At 47.7% G+C, this 19,782-nt stretch overlaps 1 protein-coding gene across 1 annotated transcript in view; it reads left to right on the top strand.

The window, feature by feature from the left end:
- Nucleotides 1–3,126: 3,126 nt before the first annotated feature.
- Nucleotides 3,127–19,782, top strand: part of LOC119379464 (protein FAM184A) — a 628,470-nt gene continuing 611,814 nt past the window's right edge. The window contains exon 1 of the mRNA XM_049411992.1: nucleotides 3,127–3,199. Coding sequence (XP_049267949.1) covers nucleotides 3,131–3,199 — 69 coding nt within the window. The 5' untranslated portion in view covers nucleotides 3,127–3,130. The remainder of the gene's footprint in view (nucleotides 3,200–19,782) is intronic.

Genomic DNA, 19,782 nt, shown 5'->3' with positions numbered 1-19,782 from the left:
ATAATAATAGTAGCAGTTATCAATTACGCGAAGCCGAACATTGGAAGAGTTCGTGCAAGTTAACTATGTCGAACTGTAGCGGCTGTAGTGCATGAAAACACACGATCGGTTCTTTCGCAGAAAGCTTTTTTCTGCTGGCGCAGCGATCGTGGATGAGCCTCTTGTGCCGCAGTTCGAAATGTTTATCACGCTCCGTATCCACAACGTAAGAACGGCAACATAGCTATATGATCACGCTCTCCGATATGTAAATGTAACAGGTACGCCGACATTTCAGACTAGCGAAGCAGAACTCGAAATAACAGAGATCGCTACTTACTTGTTGTGGCAAGGCAGCGCATTGCAGCACCTTCGCTCTGTTTCGCCCTCGACGTCCGTCAATCAAGCAAAGGCAGTACTACACGTTCTCTGAGGCAGTCACGACGAAGTCGCTACGGGACACCCGTTCACGGACTACGTTGTCAAATGGTTGTCAAGACGAAAGCTGCATGTGCTGCATGACTCGCGGTCATCGTCGTCGGCGCAGAGACAAGTCAGACAAGCGACGAACGCGCACAGCCGACACCGACACCGGTCGGGCGAGGCGTTCCAGAAAGCTCCGCCAAGATGTGACGGCGCCACCATCGAAAATCCCTAGAGATTCTCTCCCTAGGTACCTAGCTGTCGAACACAAAAGGATTTTGTACGCTTTCTAGACGCTCGCTTCCTGTTTTACCCAGGCGACGTGCAAAGAAAAGAGCGTGTGGAGAGTGCTGGTTGAGTGCGGACGTTGCTTCTCCTTCGGCGCTTCGCGCCAAACCGCGTGTTCGGGCTGGCCGGCATCCCCACCAGTCGTGTTGGTCACCGCCTGTCTTCGCCTGCTGCTGCGCCAGGACTACCAGCCCGCAACACAGCACTCATGTTTCCCGACGTATTGCCGGATGGCGTCCATATCTCACGCAGCGCCTCCTCTATCGTCTTTAGACGACATTTGCAGCGAAGCACGCAGATACGCGGCCAATTTTTTTCTTTGTCATCTGTTAGTGTATATTTTAGAACGTCATATCCGTGGCAGAAATACGTCAATGAAGTTTTGGTGGACCTCGGCATAAAACACTTTCGTGTTAAAAATCACAGTAGAGCCGGAATCGAACCCAGGCATTCTGCATGGTTGTCAAGTATTCTACCACTGAGCCACGCCAGTACTTCAAACTGCTTCAGAAAAAGACCCTATGCAATCTTCATGTCGGAACAACGCCAACTGCGGCTGCAGTGCTGACTATCCGCTTTTCTAACAATGTAATAAATATTACATATGTAATTACTCAACTAGTTATACTCAAGTGTTGCTAGAATACACCGACTACCGCTACTTACGATACGCACATCATCGCATCGTAGAATGCAGTTCGTTGCAGGAAAACCAACGTCTCTGCTCTAACCTGAGTGCCGACGTAACGTCGGACCATGAGCTACTCTTTGGGTGCCAGTGTAGTCGACGTGCCTGGCAAGCCCACGATATGGGCATAACTACTCAATTTACACAAAGATGTCGGTCCACCTTGTGATGCTTAGCTGAAAGTGAAAAATCCGGCATTGGCTGCTAATCGGTGGCTGCTTCGCAAGCAATTGCCAATGCGAAGGAGCTGCCGGATTTTTTTCGCTCACGGACAACGTGATTTTTCACTGACAACCAAGGATGCCGAGGCTGGCACCGGATTGTCTTCGAAATGAACCGGTAAAGTTCACCGCCTTCACCCTGCGGAGACTGTTCAAGCTGAAAGGGTTTATCATTGGATTCATCACGCAGCTATGTATGTTAAAGTGTTTCTGAACCATGTGTTACGCCTTTGTGTGTCGCTTTAGGCCTCGCGAGCTCGAGCGGCCTCGCCCTAAAGTTGCCGTTTGCGAGCTGCTTGACGCCCGGACTCCGCTTGACGGGCCACGCATGCTCCATTTGAGCAGCATGCACCTTTTTGCCGGGATGGCCTGGTTGCGGTATGCGCGTGGCATTTTGTGCACGACATTAAGGAGCCATTTGAGTGGCATGCGTCGTTTTGTCGCATTCTATGTTTCGCGACACTTTAGTGAGTGAGTAGTGAGCTTTACGAAATTTCTGTGGAATATGTGTTTTTGCCCGCGGACAACGTGTTCATGTTAGTGCAATAGAAGTGACTAGTGGGGCTTGTCCAATTTCTGTGGCACATACCTGTGCTACAGGTATTCTGCCTCCGGACAGCTCGGCATACAGAGCTTCGCTGTAAGAGATTGCACTATTTGTTTTATTTATGTCTATGCAAAGACGTGGCCTTCGGTCATATCAATGATACTTTTATTGAAACTTGGCCTAGAGTTACTCTATATGCTACCTTTAGGTAGCAGAGTTGCGCATCGGTCTTCCAAACGCCGCTAGCAACCATGCCTTTAGGAGGCGCTGACGCTCGGGCCCATTTTTGTATATCTCGACGCCGCCGCTGCAGCGAACTGAATTAACACTAGTCATCGATATTCAATGTTTATCGCCGGTCTTCGACACGCCAGGCATGTCAATCGGTGACACGGCAAGCATGTCGCCTGCAAAAACGGAGTGCGACTTTCCTGCATGGCTGTGGTTGCTAACCAGACCTATGCACGACTCTGCTATCTAAAGACAGCATATACAGTAACTATAACTTGGCCCAAACGAGAGCGCCCCTACATGAAAGTGGAAGGGTGCCAATGGCGGCTTCTAGTAGCTCGAGATAACAGAGATGCCAGGACATCCTGCTAGAAGGCGGTTGATTTTTGCGCCTTCGATTCCTGGAACATCCGCCCCTTGGCCCGCCGTCGCACCTTCGACGGCACGCGCCAGCGAGCGAGAGCGAGACACAAGGGCGCAGCCGTTGTAATCGCCTGCCGCGCATGTGCCATGGACTCTCGGCTCAAAACCTCTTGAAAAAAAAAGCTCTCCAATGAGTCATGAATACGCGGCAGATTCAATGGCTGAACTACTAGTGTGGTGGCGACGTCTGGTGGCGAAGGCGTCAAGTATTTGAGCCTTAGCTCGGGATCAGGCCTCCGGAGGCGTTGTGCCAGGCAGCTAAAGTGGGAGTGCCGACGCTGCATCGTCTCTCGGTGGCTGGCCTTTCGGGTGCCCTCCTCCGATATGAAGATGCCTGCGGACTGTTTTTCGCCCGAGCTATTCACAAAGATGGCCAAGAAGATAGCCCAGCTGACGAAGGTAATGTGAAATTGCTAGCGTATTGTACCACCATTCCCGTATAAAATACAGAGGGTGAGGTGCACTCACATCTAATCACTAATCGCCGCAAAAACCCAAGGCATTTCCGGGAAGAAATCACGCATTCAGCAATAACTACAAATTTTCTTCATGTACCGCAACTTGTCTAAAGAGAGCTACAGAAAAGTTTATTGTTGGTATTTATACAAAGGAACAGCCAGCGCTACTTATTTGCCGTAATTTGCCACATTACCATTTACACCTTTTGAAGACAAATGCAACTCAGCTGTCCCTAAGCGAGGTTCGGGCAGCTTGTGATGAAATCATTTTCTCCTTGACAGAAGGCGCTCAAGATCTGAAAGAAATTTTTACGGGCCCTTCTGAGAGGATTGAGCACAGCGAGCCTTTACTCACGCCGTCGGTGCTTCAAAACAAAGAGGCCCGTTGCACGCCTTTTTTTACTCGCCTCAAAATGTCCTAGCTTATGCAACTAGCGCAGCTCTAAATACGCCTGTGTGCTGCATGCGACAATGCGCAAAAGAGCAGCGCAGGTTGCTGCGGTGGTTTTCTTGTTTTAATGCCATGATATGACCCGACTTCGTAACCGTGACATTGTCTTTAATTAAGCAGCTATGAAAGTCACCTAGCCGAATTTCAGCCATGTTCATTATCACTAAGCAATAATTTATTACTAAATTATCACTTAATTATTGAGCAGGTCAGACGTCTCCGTACAGCGGATCTGCATGCGGGAATGGTCAAGTCGCTTGAGCATGCTCGTATCAAATGTAGTTCTCCTAGGTAACACTTTACGATACGTGGCCTGTGCTGTGGTTCCAAGGAGGCGCAGACGTTCCTATTCATTCGCGTTTGTGGTTGTTGAAATAGCGATCCGACCGACCCTGGGAGGCCCGCCTGCGGGGCTATTTCTGTTCTGCCAACAGGGCCGGTGCGCAGAGACGAGCGAAGCGGGGGAGGGGGGGGGGGGTGGAAAATAGTATGGAAAACATTAATCGGCAAAGCGTTGGTGTAAACTAGTTGGCACTTATGCAAACTTCTAAGCGCCAAGCAGACGATGATGTCTATTTATTTCTTGTTTATGTATCTATCAAACGGGTCGAATAAGCTATCGCTTTTTGTCATCGTAGGCTGAGAAAAAGTATCACGTACGTTTTCTCCTTATTATTGAGATCAGCTGTTTGTTAAGCCACGCCTCCTAAGTCTTGTCTTCGAGAACTTGAGAATGGATCTTGGAATAAGCAAGAAAATAGTCACGAGTATATTGCTGCTGAAGCGTCAGGACGCAGATGTAATGCGAACGTGTGCGTCGGTTCAGAACTTGCGAGGCGGAATTCGAGGCGGAAAGAATCAGCTTCAACGGGTGCGTCCATGACATTCTATTCATCTTTTCTTGAGGCGCTCCCGTTGCTGTGCAAATCAATATATCATGATCGGTCTTCGCTGTTCCTATTGGCTAACAGCCCCGTAGCATTCACAGTGCTGCAACAAGCTTGTGAGATAGTCTATAAGCACTTGTATGTAAAATAAATAAAAACTAAGCTAGTGTAGTACACGTTTATAAAACGTTAAAACGAAAGCCTTATTGTACTTTGGCGCACTTTTTGACACTATTAAGATGAGTATATGAAAAACCAGCAGGTCCTACGCACTGTGGGAATCGATGCAACGCGAAGCAGCGAGCAAAGAGCTGGATACATCGGCATGTTTGTTTTTGAGGCAGATGAAGTCGCTCATGTCATGCCATCTAGTTCACTATATATCGCATGTTTATCATGCATGTGCACTCTGGTATATACGACGCTTATTCAAAAAGTAAAGGCCGTTTGGTCTCCAAAAAATAATATTCGTTAGTAAAAGTTTTTTTTGGCTGGTTTAGTTTAGCACAAGACTACTTGACTTTTCTACATAATCATCGTTAGATTCTAAGCACTTTTCATACCGCTGCACCAGTTTCTTTAGTCCCTCTGCACAGAAGTTCGCCGCCTGGGAATTCTTCGCTGTTTGAGTTAATCGGTAAGCATTTTTAGTACCCACGTTGCACACACTGATATCTGGGTTTTTCAGTTACAATCGTGCAAATTGTTGTGGGGCTGACAAGAGGAAATTCATCCGACAGACGACTAACTGTCAGTCGTCGATCTAATCGCAATGCCCGGTCCACTTGTTGAACGGTTTCATTGGTCTGGATTCTGACTCTTGCACTCCGCCCTTAGTCGTGCACACTCTCAAAACTGAAACTCCTGCAGTCAGAGGTAAAGAGCTGTGTCACTCCCGCAGATCTCATTACACTCTCTCTACAGGGAGGCGCTTTACTCTCTTTTGCCAGGAGGAGTGAAAAGGCCTTTCACTCCTCCTGGCGAAACAGAGTAAAGTGCCTGTTCCACTGCTGCATCCCACGAGAGAATAAAAGGTTGTTTCAGTCTCTTGCCATATAAGAGCTTGTTTCAGGGCTTGTTTTAGTCTTGCGCCTCTCCAAATATAGGGAGCTGTAAAGAAAAGTTCCTGCAGTCTAATATCTTTGGCAGTAACTCAATCGATGAAGCGGCGGCGATACATTCCTCGTCAACTTATCGCGACGAAAACCGCTGATATGCACAAATGATCCGCGATCAGAAGGGAGCGTTAAAATAGCGTACGCAAAGCTTTGCGTTGGCTTTTCGCGCAACTGCGCATGCGTCGTACGCTAACCGCCTGCGGGCTCCCGTTAAGTGACGGAAATAGCGGGCCGCAAACGCTAACGTCAACTAGCGTACGCTATTCGAAAGCTCCCTATAAATGCACGCGATTATGCTCACACGTACGCACACTCTGAGTCAGGTCCTTGTTATAAACGGACTAGAGGCGGCGCGCCGCAGCGTACGCAATAAAATGCTGTGGACAGAAAGCCCGACAAAAAAGAAAAAAAGGGGGGCGGACTATTACGTTTTTTCAAATTCTTTATTTTTTCCAAATACATTTGGAATGGGTTCAGGGCTAAAAGCTGTGGTCTGCAGCTTGACAGAGGCCCGGAAACCAAAAACACAAGGCAGGGCTTGACATCGAGGCACACGTGGCACCCGTCCCTGGTGCACATACTAAATCATGAACGTGTCAATCATGAACATGTCAAACATCGTTGAAGTAATATGTCATCAGAAAAGCTAACTGTGAAATTTGTGAATAGCGAACAAAACGTTGAGAGCATTGTTTTTACATAGAAAACAGCAACGTTACAGTAATAAATATAGAAGTAAAGGTGATGCCGAAATGTAGCTTAATTATACAAAAGAAAAGAAAAACATATTGAAAAGAGAAAAATAACCACAGTTTACATCTATATAAACACATGCGCATGCATACATATGCACATATACGCATCTGTACAAATTTAGATGCACATGTACAATACATAGGGAAACAAATATTCACTGCATGAAACACACATGCAGGCACATAAATGCGCACATACACATCTGTACAAACATAGATACACATGTACAATACATAGGAAAAAAATATTCACTGCATGAAACAGCAACATGAAGCACAAATGAAGACTGAGCGAGTTAGCTACTAAATTTATGCCGAACATAATGTATATATTTCATTAGGAATTGTTTTTGCTTGTTGCTTAATGATGAAGTACTCATATTGATGATTTTAAAATTATTGACGTAGTGAAGTTAACATGGCTTTCCCTATATCTTTGTATCGATTAAGAATTGATGGCAGGTTGTGTTTCAATGACTGCAATTTATAAAAAGTACGGAAACCTGGTATTAACCATAAGTCAGTGGAGCGTGTGCGAGGACTACTGTACTGCTGAAGCAATGCAATTGAGGTGATAAAATGCTTGATAGCGGGCAAAGACAGATAAAATGAACGCATAATACGAAATGCGTACATCTGATTTCTTTTCATATTGTTGTACGACTCGAAATAATGTTCTGTGGAAGACAAGTAATCAATATTGGCGATGTTGCGAACGGCTTTCTTTTGTAATAAGTAAATTCTCGCAATGTCTCGTTGTGTAGTAGTCAGCCATACCAAACTACAATAATTCATATGCGATGCGAAAAGTGCATGATAAATTTGTATTTTCACTTGCAGTGGAAGAATAGTGCGACAACGCGACATAGCTCCTGTGCTCATTGAAGCTTTTTGCACAAATTGTCACTGTGAGTGTCCCATGAGAGATTCGAGTTAAATGTAACGCCAATAATTTTATATTCATTAAAACTTTAATCATGTGTTCTGGAAAATTCGATAGCGACTCCATAAAAGCCGACGCGCTTGACCGCTAGTCAGTTGATCGACGGTCGACGCTCTGTTCGCTGCTATCAGTGCATTGCTGTAGTTTGTCTTTCAGTTTCCCGGCCACAAGTTCGGCCAAATAAAGAGTTTCATTTCTGACGTGCTGACTGCTGCCTTCGACGACGTCACAACCACGTGACATCTGGTGGAGGTGCTGCTTCCTTGGTGTTCCAAACACCTACGAAGAGCCGGGAACCAAGCCCACGGCGTGAAGAAGACGTCGAAGACCTCGTGCAACAGCGAGCTAGCCGCAGGCTACAAGGCTTGCAACCCGAATACGATCTCCTAAAGGACACAAGAGCCACGGCGAGGAATACAACGGGCACGATCACAGCCGTAGCGTCCCCTGCAGCTGTCGTGATGCAGCCGCCCAGAGAGCCGCCGATCTTCCATGGATCACCAAGTGACGACCCCGAAACCTGGCTCGAGACGTTCGAAAGGGTCTCAACCTTCAACAACTGGGTTTCCGAGGACAAGCTGCGCCACGTGTACCTTTACCTTGAAGACGCAGGAAGGACCTGGTTCGAGAATCGGAAGTCCACTCTTCGAACTTGGGACGCCTTTCGCAGCGCTTTCCTGGAGATGTTTGCAAGCGTCGTCAGAAAAGAAAGGGCCGTAGCCTTGCTAGTGACACGGGTCCAACTTCCAAATGAAAGCGTTGCCATCTTTGGAGAGGAAATGACCAGACTGTTCCGCCACGCTGACCCAGCCATGCCTGAGGACAAGAAAGTCAGGTTGCTCATGCGAGGGGTAAAGCAAGAGATCTTTGCTGGTCTGATGCGGAACCCACCTTCGACAGTCCAAGAATTCGTCTCAGAAGCGACGACGATCGAGAAGACGCTGGAAATGCGAACCCGCCTGTACAATCACCGTTCGATTGAAGACAGCCCAGCTGTTCGTGCCCTCACCTCCGACGACCTGCGCGAAACGATCCGAGCGATCGTTCGAGTGGAACTGCGCAAGCTGTTACCCTCACCACAGCCTCAAGTGGACTCGATGGCAGAGCTCGTTCGATCAGGAATTCAACAGTCATTGGGTGTTCCTCAGCCAGCGCCGCCTCAGCCGCAAGCCATGAGCTACGCTGCAGCAGCCCGACGCTACGTTCTCCCACTGCGCCCACGTCAAGACACCGCATCGCCACAGTTCGGCCGCCAGACGCCGCCGCCGCCACCACCACCGACGCCCTACCATCCTCCTGTCACCCAGCGCTATGCCCCGCGCTACGCGCCAAGGAAGACAGACGTTTGGCGCGCCCCAGACAACCGCCCGCTCTGCTACCACTGCGGGGAAGCCAGCCACACCTACCGCCGCTGCCAGTACCGACAGATGGGGCTACGCGGATTCGCCGTCAACGCGCCGCGCCCGCAGCCAGGCGAACGGCCTCGCGACATTGACGACTATCTCACCGGAATACAGTGGCAAGATCGACGACCTTCCCGCTCGCCGTCGCCCGGCCGCTGCATGTCACCGCACCGCCAGCAGTACACTGGCCCAAACCGGGGCCGGTCGCCTAGCCCGTATCCGGAAAACTAAGGGCAGCAACCGATGGAGGTGCGGTTGCTGAACGACGAAATGCTGAAGATCCTCCGCCGTCGACGACGACGCCACGACGAAGTTCCGAGCCCCCGCCGCACGCCGAACGACGTCCTGAAGACGAAACTTTGCGATCGGAAGCAGACCTGACGACGCAACGCGGAAGCAGTGGTGCAAACCGACGTAGCCGTGACCCGACGCCGCGACGTAACCGCAACGCAAGACGGCGGACTAGCGATCTCGACGTTCTGATCGACGACCACGACGTCACCGCCCTCGTCGATACTGGAGCCGACTATTCCGTCATCAGTGGGCCGTTCGCAGCAAAGTTGAACAAAGTTAGGACTGCTTGGGGAGGCCCTGAGATCCGGACCGCTGGAGGCCATCTGATAACGCCGATTGGTGTCTGCACGGCGAGAGTCACCATCAATAACCGGACTTATCCTGCGAGCTTTGTACTGCTTCAAAACTGCTCCAGGGATGTGATACTTGGAATGGACTTCCTAATTGACCACGGCGCCGTCATCGACCTGAGGTCTGAGTCGATAACACTAACCTCAGACAAAGCGCTGCCGCCCCAAGCGACACCAGGGAATCATGAATTGAATGTGATAGAAGAGCAGGTGACCGTTCCACCGCGCTCCACGTCATTATTTCCGTCGGCACCGAAAAACCTGCAAACCTTGAAGGCGTCAGCGAGGGCGATCAGCACCTACTCCTGAACCGTGAAATTTGCGTCGCACGAGGTATAGCCGAGCTGCGTGACGGTAGCAAAGGTAGTGCTGGCAAACTTCAGCCACGAATGTAGGCATCTCAACATTGGTACGACGGTTGCCTACATCGACGAATGTGTAGCCGCCAGCGTTGCTTTCGCCATTTTCGATGCTGCCGAAGCTGCTTCGACGAATAGAGGCCCCGGAACGGATTTTGACGTCAACTTGAGCCTTCCGAAGGTCAAGCAAGACCAGCTCAAAACCCTGCTCCTGCAATACAAAGACTGTTAAATGCGAAGCATTTCTTAGCGAACCTCTGGCACTTTGAGCGTTTCTATCTACGTATCTATCTATCTCTCTATCTATCTATAGACGCCTACGTCTGGGTGCTCTCATGATCGCCCCCTTAACTTGGTGTAGACCAAAATTTGCATGGGAGGGTAAGAGTATTTGACGAATATGATTGCCGGTTCAGGACATGAATAACATTAAAATCCTGTCGCGTACGTCGTCAAACCCTTTCCACTAGACACGTGTGGCACATACCCGTTTACCACGGGCCGCGGGGTACGGGTATGCGCCAGAGGTGATTGACAGTTTATATCTACCCAGGAACAGCGAGGACAGACATTGGTAACTTAAATGCTAGATCGTTAAGGAAAACCAACATCGGCAGCGTTGACTCAACGAATGGAAAGAATGAAAATTAGGATCCAAGCCGGAATCGAACCCAAGCATTCTGCGTGGCAATCAGATATTCTACCACTGAGCCACGCCAGGTCTATAAACTGGTTTGGAAAAACAGCATACGCAGGCGTTATATCGGTGCAACGTCAATTGTGGTTTTGGTGCTGGCTGTCTAATTTTAAAAGAACGCAATAAACACCACATGATAATCCTACGATGTGTACTCCTACGATGCAGGTGTCATATCAGATTAACGTCTATAGTTCCAGTGTTGGCTCCGCTTTTAGAGCAGTCTAATAAAGATTACATTTGTATTCCTACGATTGAGCAAGATATATCGAAGCTTTCCTCGACCCCAGAGGAATGCATTAACGAAAGTTACATATGATATCCACATCACCGCACCGTAAAGTGCACTTCATCCGCCAGAACGACGCAGTCTCCTCTTCATTTCTTACGAGGCTGGGCGATGGCCTCATGCTGACCGAGGATGATGCCAGATTGATTGACAGCCGCTTTGTGGATTAGGCTACGTAGGCCACATACGCCCAGGTAGCCTACGAATACGACAAAAACGAGCCACTGATGTTGGTCTGCGTAGCATTATCCAGGCCTACCAGCCTCGACGGCCTATACCTCACCAACGCGAAGGGCGGCTTCAGGTTCCGACATGTCGCCGGCTCTGTCTACAGACAATTTGTCGACGAGATGACCGAGGCATCCACGAATTCCAACAGCTCTACTATACCACATACTTCACTACACATGAACCCCTCGTCACCACGATCACGACCGGATACTATAACAAGTCATGACCAGCTGCTGGTGCTCACTGATCACGGTGATGACGCCCTTGTTCAAGAACTGTCAAGAACTTCTTCCACACAAGCACACGGGTTCGTGAAACATGCGTGTGTTCTCGGGACACGTATAAGCACTACATATCACCTTAACGCTTCTGGTGTTGGTAATATACCCACGTTGCCATTGGCAGCGTTACCCAACCGTAAACAACTGGTTATATAACACATATGCGGCTCTTCAGCATATATATGTGTGCGTATAAAATTTGTACAAATCTTTAGTATCATTTTGTAACGTGTGGCTCACTAAAAAAAGTTAGGCCAGTCACCTACCCGCCGCATGCTTCGCATAACATCGACTCCCACGGTGCGTGGGATCTGCCGAATTTTTTCTCCTCGTCATCGTGGGTCCGGCAAACGCCCCTTGTTAAGCACCGCATTATAACAGAAGAAAATTCTCGACCACTCCGTCAGAGCCCCTACAGAGTTTCGACTCGATAGCGCGACGCGATAAAGAAACAAGTCGACGAGATGCTACGCGACAACATCATCCAGCCGTCCAAGAGTCCGTGGGCGTCACCCGTGGTGCTAGTGAAGAAGAAGGACGGGACACTGCGCTTCTGTGTTGATTATCGGCGCCTGAACAAAATCACGAAGAAGGACGTGTACCCTCTCTCACGGATAGACGACACCCTGGATCGACTTCAGAACGCGGCGTAATTTTCGTCGATGGACCAGTGGTGGGCCTCGCGCCCAATCCAGGAAAAATACTACTGGCCACGCCTTGCTGCCGACGTCGCCCACTACGTGAAGACTTGCCGAGATTGCCAGCGACGGAAGACACCGCCGGCTAGGCCAGCTGGACTTCTGCAGCAAATCGAACCACCTCACCGGCCGTTCCAGCAAATCGGGATGGACCTACTAGGGCCGTTCCCGACGTCCACTTCCGGCAACAAATGGATCGTCGTAGCAACTGACTACCTCCCCCGCTACGCCGAGACAAAGGCCTTGCCCAAAGGCAGTGCCGTTGAGGTAGCCAAGTTCTTCGTGGAGAACATCGGCTTGCGCCATGGCGCCCCGGAGGTCCTCATCACCGACAGAGGTACCGCCTTTACTGCGGACCTAACTAAGGTGATCTTCAAATACAGCAAGACGAGCCACCGCCGCACCACCGCCTACCACCCGCAGACCAATGGCCTCACCGAGCGTCTAAAAAAGACCATCGCCGACATGCTGGCCATGTACGTCGACGTTGAGCACAAGACGTGGGACGCCGTCCCTCCGTACGTGACCTTCGCTTACATCACGGCCGTCCAAGAAACAACGCAGATGACGCCGTACAAGTTGGTCTACCGAAGGAGCCCGGCGACGACGCTCGACGCCTTGCTACCGAACGTCACCGATGAAGAAAACCTCGACGCCGCCGCTTACTTACAACCTGCTGAAAAAACTCAACAGCTCGCCCGCCTGCGCATCAAGACCCAGCAGTACACCGACAGCCGTCGCTACAATCTTCGACGACGCTTCGTGGAATACCAGCCCGGCGACCGTGTTTGGGTTTGGACGCCGATACGCCGACGTGGGCTTAGTGAAAAACTCCTTCGGTGATACTTCGGGCCATACAAGGTTCTTCAACGTCTCGGTGGTGTTGAGTACGAGGTCATCCCGGACGGCATTACGAACTCCCAGCGACGCCGCGCACGACCTGAAGTCGTCCATGTCGTGCGCCTTAAGCCGTTTTTTGCGTGTTAGCGAACCTGGGGACTCTTTTTCCTTTGTTACTGTAATTTATTTATGTTTGCACTTGTTTTTTTTCTCTTCTTTGTTCTTCCACAAGCATCGGGACGATGCTTTTTCAGAGGGGGGCAATGCCACGCCCACTTCTTGTTTTATTTTTATGTACTCGGGTTTGACCAGCAAGGACGGTTATCAACGCTCGACGCTGCACGAGAAGCAGTGTTCGAGAAGCTTCGCGATTGTAGTAGATCGTTTTGTTAAGATTGCGCGCCGCACGCGAATGTTCCACCTTTGTCGAGAGATACCGCCGCCACCAGCGATATCGCTGGAAAGTTCGATAGCGCCTGTATAAAAGCCGACGCGCTTGACCGCTAGTCAGTTGATCGACGGTTGACGCTCTGTTCGCCGCTATCAGTGCATTGCTGTAGTTTGTCTTTCAGTTTCCCGGCCACAAGTTCGGCCAAATAGTTTCATTTCTGACGTGCTGACTGCCACCTTCGACGACGTCGCGACCACGTGACAATATATATATATATATATATAAACGCGACTTCCTTCAAGCGGCCGCAAAACGGGAGGGCTGTTACGTGCGCCCCCGAGAGAGAAACACAATAACGCAACCTTGTGACGCATGCGCGAGCGAAAAAAAAAAAGAAAACTTGGACCATCTCCCCGAAGGGAACCCTGATGCGATGAGAAGCAGCAGCGGTGCGCACGGCGTTGACCCGTTTGACATGGGCGTTTAATCGAGTAAACGTTTGTTTGAAACGCAGACACGGGAGGCGGGTTGAGTTTCGTGTAAGTTTCATTAAAGCGTCTGGCAAGACTTCGTAGTCGTTGTTTTCTCAGAGTCGAGACACGGGCGCTGGACCGGAGCAGGCACGCGTTTCGCCTTGACTACCACGGGTGAAGCGAGAAAAAAGTGACACGTTCAGAGGTGTTGCGAGCAGGCGGAGCAGCCGGCAGCTGCGGGCGCTACGGCGAGCATGCTGCGGGTGAGGGAGAGGGGGACGTCAGCGCGCACCTGCGAGGGAAGCGTGACGTCAACGCAAAGCTGTGGGGTGACCTACTTGGCAACGCTCCAACAACTACGGCGAGGGGAATGCGTTCCGGCGCATTCGTACGGACGCACGTAACGTACAGCGTTACACACGTGAGTCAAAGCGCTGCTTCGCATCTAAAACGGACACACACACGTCTCCCGCCATCGCCCGTCGCTGCCTTCGCCATTTTATTCCGTTGCCCGTTCATCGAAGTTTCCTAATTGCTCAGCTGTGCCGGCAGTTCGCGCCCATGTCCCGTGTGTGCGCGACTGTGATCTCGACGCTGGACGTGAACGGCATTTAGCGACGGCTCTGCAACATCCCGTACTGTGAGCGTGCTCGTGTTGGTTTCGTGATGGTCTGGAGAGTCAAGCGAGCTTGCACCTTTGTGTATGCGTGTTCGGCCAGCACTCGGAAATGTGAACGGTAAGTGGTGCTTCTGTGCTCTCAGTTTCGCGTCTCAGTTTCGCGTCACTCACGTGTGCAGTGCTGCACAGTGTGTCGCGTGGAGAGTGCAATAAAAAGCGGAATAGAAAAGCATTACGCGCACATACGTGTGATGCCTGATGCGCGCTTAAATAACTTTTCTGAAGGCACTGGCTTTGCACGGCCAGTCTATCGAAGAGGGAGTACGCCTCAATAAAGACAACACGTGCTATGTAATTTCTTTGCTTGCCATAAAGCGTGAATGCGGCAGCGTGCTTTCAGAAAATATACACAAGCGAGAGGCCGCGGTTATCACTCCGTCATGTTTTCATTTGATTCAGTTGTAGTTGTCAGCCTCTGTTGTACGATGGTTGCGGTGCTCGGCTGCCGACCCGAAAGTCGCAACTTCAATCTCGGTCGCAGCGGTAGCATTTCGATGGAGGCGAAACGCTAAACGCCTGTGTACACTGCGATGTCAGTGCACGTTAAAGAAAAACAGGTGGGCGAAACTTCCGGAATCCTTTGTCGCGGCTTTCACGTTTTCATAATTCATTTTCATATTTCATTTTAGTTAAAACACCCCCCTCCATCAGAATTTCGCCCTCCCCCCTCCCACCATGGCTACGGGCGCGGCGTACGCTATTCCAAAACTCCCTAATATTAGTAAGTGGGAATATTTTTCTGTAACAATTTTGCATTGCGCACTTTGTCTCTAAGACAAAAAAAAACAGCATACCATAGGGTAATTACGTCATCAGGTTGGACTAGAGCGAATAAATTATGCTGCAGAAATATAATTATGGCCATATCATGGGACAGTTGTCTGCTAAGTGACAGAGTGTATGGTGAAGCACATGCATTTTACGATATTGTCACTTAATTAGTGACAATTTTGTGACATAATTAGTGACATCTTAAACTTTCCTGGATTTAATGTGAATATTCTCATCCAGTTGAAGATGTGTGAGCTGTGCCAGGCTTATTCAGTGACATCTGTGCAAGTCAGCTCAATGCAATCCAGAGGGACAATCATTAAAAAAATGTGACTCGTATTATAAAGATTATTATGAAGACTATTATAAGACTATTATGAAGCTTTGAAGGATAGCTAAACAGCCAATAAACATTATCACAGTTAAAAAAAACTGATATTCAGCGAGAACAGAACACCTTTCGTGATTTCTTCTGGTTTACTTCTGTAAGTCATATGTAAGCTTTCTACCTTGATGCTTCTTGATGAATCTAGCTAATGTGTTTAGCGCAGCACCAGAAGCAGTAGACAATGGAACGCAGGTGCAGGTCACCAGATGACTCTATCGCAAATTCTCATAGGATGTGCTGTTGTTCGCCTACTCCATACTGTATCATGCTCTTTCATTAGCACGATAGACGGCAAACAACCTAATTTATCATAAACTCAAATGCTGTGTTTTTCACGAAATGGCAGGTGTGGAGTGAGCTTGAAACTGCAAGTGTTTGCTTTCTGGTCTCACAGAGGAAGTGAAATTTTGGTTGGCTGTATTGTGAAGGTTATGAATGTTTGTGCAGTTGGCAACACTACACTACTGAACTTGATGTGTATATTTGTAAATGCTGCAAGACTTAAAATGAAGGAAAGAAAGAAAGAAATAGATGGGAAGACAAACAGGTTAGCCAGTTGTTAAACTGGCTGGCCATGCTGTGCAAAGGAAGAGGGTACGAGGAATAAAGGATAATACAAAAGGAACTTTCAAGAAAAAGAACAAAACAGCAAAGAAGAGTATGATGGCTCGTAAAGTCTGTCTCTAAGCTCACTTTGGCGCAAGAAGCACAGCAACACTTTCAATGCTAACATCAAACGGGAGCAGCAATGAAACAGCTCTGCAATCTGTTTTCCCAAAGTAAAAGAAAAACGCTTTATCTACAATGCCAGTTTTGTATTATTTACTCAGTTAGTTCTTGGTGTTCGAGTGCATTCGGATAATAAATTAGAGTTAAAAGATTGTTTCATGCATGGACGTCAAACTGAATTTATGCCAGTTATCTGAATGAGGTATTGGTGTGCTTTACAGCTGTCTATGCAGCATGAAATAGTCACTGTACAAAATCTGTACAATTTTTTTTTTACTTTGCAGAAGGTCTTCAAGATGGCACTTGCAACGGTATGCAGCTGTGGACACCAGCAGCTTGATAAGAACTCTTGAAGCTCACCTGGATGCTTCTCAGAACCTGGGTTGGCAGCAGCAATCTCGTTAGGAGTGTGTGAGCAAATAGAATTCATTTCTGAATGGTTCACTGCATACCAGTGTATAATGAAGCAAGTCAATGATACATTGGAAACATTCAGAGGACCGCTTTTTCAGTCCAATTTCATAGTAGCTCTTATCTCATTCATCCGATACAGTATGCAGAATCTGCACCTGCACTCTGTCACACCTAAAACACTATATTGAATATACAGTGAAGTGTCTCGATAAAAGACACCTGTAGCATGAAATTGGCTGTATTGTGAGGGATTCATAGTGTTGCTGGCGAAATGGTCAGTATTTATAGAGTGGCAGTCCTAAGAAGACAAAGACAAGAAAGTGCACAAAACGAGCGCTTACTCACAACTAAAAGCTTTATTGCTTCAGTAGAAATATATACCTAAACTTGAACCTCGCCTATTACCCGCCAACTAACTCGCTTTTCCGTTTTGCTTCAAACGGTCAGTATTGTGATGCATTACCTTCACAATGAAATGGCAAGTACATTCAAGCTCACCAGCGCATTGTTACGGTGTTTAACTTTATTTCTGTGTTCGGTAATTGCAAAACCGTTCACAAATTTGGGACACAGACGTTAGTCCTGTTGTGACCAAAGGTCGGCAAAAAAACGTGGAGCTCACTCAAACTCACTCACCAAACATCTTGCCCTTAGGGCTCACTCGGACTCAGACTCGCCAAACTTTTCCCCAACCGGACTCACTCGGGCTCACTATAACTTTTCTCAGCCGGACTCACTCGGACTCAGACTCACCGAAATATAGTTCACTCGGATTCAGAGTCACAGCTCAATTTGAGCCTGAATGAGTCGACCCATGAGTCCGCTAGCCTATTAATAGCTTTTTTACAATAGTGTCAATGCTTTTTAACACCAATATCTCGCATAATCGGTGCACTTTTTAGCACCTTTTGATCTCGTACTTCCAAACACGAGTTATCAGAGTTTGCAATTCAAAAGGACCTTTTTATTGAAAGAGATTACTCACATGGGATATTTTTATCAATAACCGCCCGTGAAAAATTTTGCGGGGGGGGGGGGAGGTCAAGGCATCTCCCCCCCTCTTCCTCCGTAAATCACGCCTGTGATTAATAAATATAAAGCTGACGTATGAACGGTAGCGCGTTGAAGTTGGTGGGAATATACATGAGTATAAACGTGAGCGATATGAATGCTGAAGTTGACTATATAGGACCCTAAGTCGGCAACTAATGTGGAGCTCACTCCAACTCACTTATGCAATGTATTTTGCCCTAAGGCCTCACCCGGACTCAGACTCGCCAAATTTTTCCCCAATCAGACTCCCTCAGGCTCAGACTCACCATAATTTTTCTGAACCGTACTCACTCGGATTCAAAATCACAAAAACTTTACTCAGCAGGACTCCCTCAGGCTCACGTGTTGATATGAGTCTAAGTGAGTCGACTCATGAGTGAGTTTGCCGACCTATGGTTGCGACTGCTTGAAATGAGGCTTTAGCCCTGCACTATGAAATTTGGGTGCAAGTTTTAATTCCCAGTGGCAGATATTTTTGGCTATCGTGCTTATTCAAAACCTTGTCTCAAGAAAGTCAGTTTGAAAGGTAATGCACTGCCTCCAACTTCTGATTTCTATCTTGAAATCACAAGGTTGAACCAGCTTGTTGCAAGTTTCTTAGACTTTCCAAATAAGTAAATGTGCTGAACAGAGGTGAACAGTACGTAGGATGGGCTGCGTGCACCTCGTGATTTAAGTTATCGCTGTTAGGAAAATTGTTACATTCATTTACACTTCATAGTTATAATAATTGCTTGTCTAGTTTGTGTTGGCTAGGTGACATTTAAGGTAATAGCAAGCAGTAAGCAGCATAAAAATTTTGAGTGCGCACGTATTTGATCGTTGGGAGAAGCAGAATGGTGCAGTGCTTATAGGCAGGTGCTATGTACACCGCTGGTTTAGTCCAAAGTGCCGTGAAGAAAGATAATGTCTAGATGCTGCTTTGGGATAAGCAGAGTTTTATATTTAAATGCAAATTAAAAAATCGAGGCTGACCACTGTGGCGTGCCTTATAAGTACTATATATTTATAATTTTTCCTGTCTAGCCTAGCATTTTAAATAACTTATTTGGGAGAACTTGCAGTAAGCGTTGAAGATAAATGAATTATTTTTCTTATAAGAGTTGCCTCCACGAAACAACAACACTACACACTAGACATTGTACCTTGTTCTTTTGCTACGTGTATAAAAACATTGCAGCAAAACATGGACAAGCAAATGAGCGCCGTATTTCTGTATCATAATGCTGGGTCTTTCTAGATATTACAAGAATGAAAGCGTGTTGCACACTCATTGCACATCTCACAAGAAAATACTTCGCAGCTTCTTAATTTTGTATTTTTGTGTTTTTTTATAAAAGTCTGCAGTTAGAGAAGTCAAGTTGGTATTTTGTATGGATGCAGAAAGCTTAATGGACTTCTTTGCTTGATATCTTTTTGAGGAAGACTTAGCACTGTTGGCAAAGCAGCAACAGTCCTGACCCACCTGTTTGTCTACAAGACGGTCGCTTCTGTGAACACACCTGTGCTTTACAGTATACTATACTGATGACCTTGTTCATCTCTCAGTATTTGGATTGTCAGCACTTGGGCTGCTTAACTGTGTTATGCACGGTGCTGAGTCCAAACTTTCCAATTACAGTGTGCATTTGAAAATTTTGCATGGCTTGAAAAGATGCTGAATGTAAACTCATTTTATTTACTAAGCATGATTCTTGACTGTTTTACAGCCGTTATTTATTCCCTGTTCTATTTTTATTCAACCTCATGGCATGTCCAGTCCTTGGCTCTAATGTGCCAAGCCACCACCAGTATTGATAGGCAATTTTTAATTCAAAGGATGTTATTGCCTAATGCCATGGTAACTTTCCTGTCACAGTATTCGGATTCATTTTCAATGTGGTACTTTTGCATGAGACATAAATTGAGTCATTAAGGGCACGAGGAACCACTTTTCCGGTCACATTTGACGGCACTAGCTGTCATGTAAATATTATAAGCATTGGTCTACTACTTATGCATAATAATACGGGTGAATAGGGTTGTGAAGT

Source organism: Rhipicephalus sanguineus, chromosome 1 (genome assembly GCF_013339695.2).
Source record: "Rhipicephalus sanguineus isolate Rsan-2018 chromosome 1, BIME_Rsan_1.4, whole genome shotgun sequence".
Classification (NCBI taxonomy): domain Eukaryota; kingdom Metazoa; phylum Arthropoda; class Arachnida; order Ixodida; family Ixodidae; genus Rhipicephalus; species Rhipicephalus sanguineus.
Note: the sequence above shows the minus strand (reverse complement) of the source record. Positions and strands in the feature narration are given on the sequence as shown.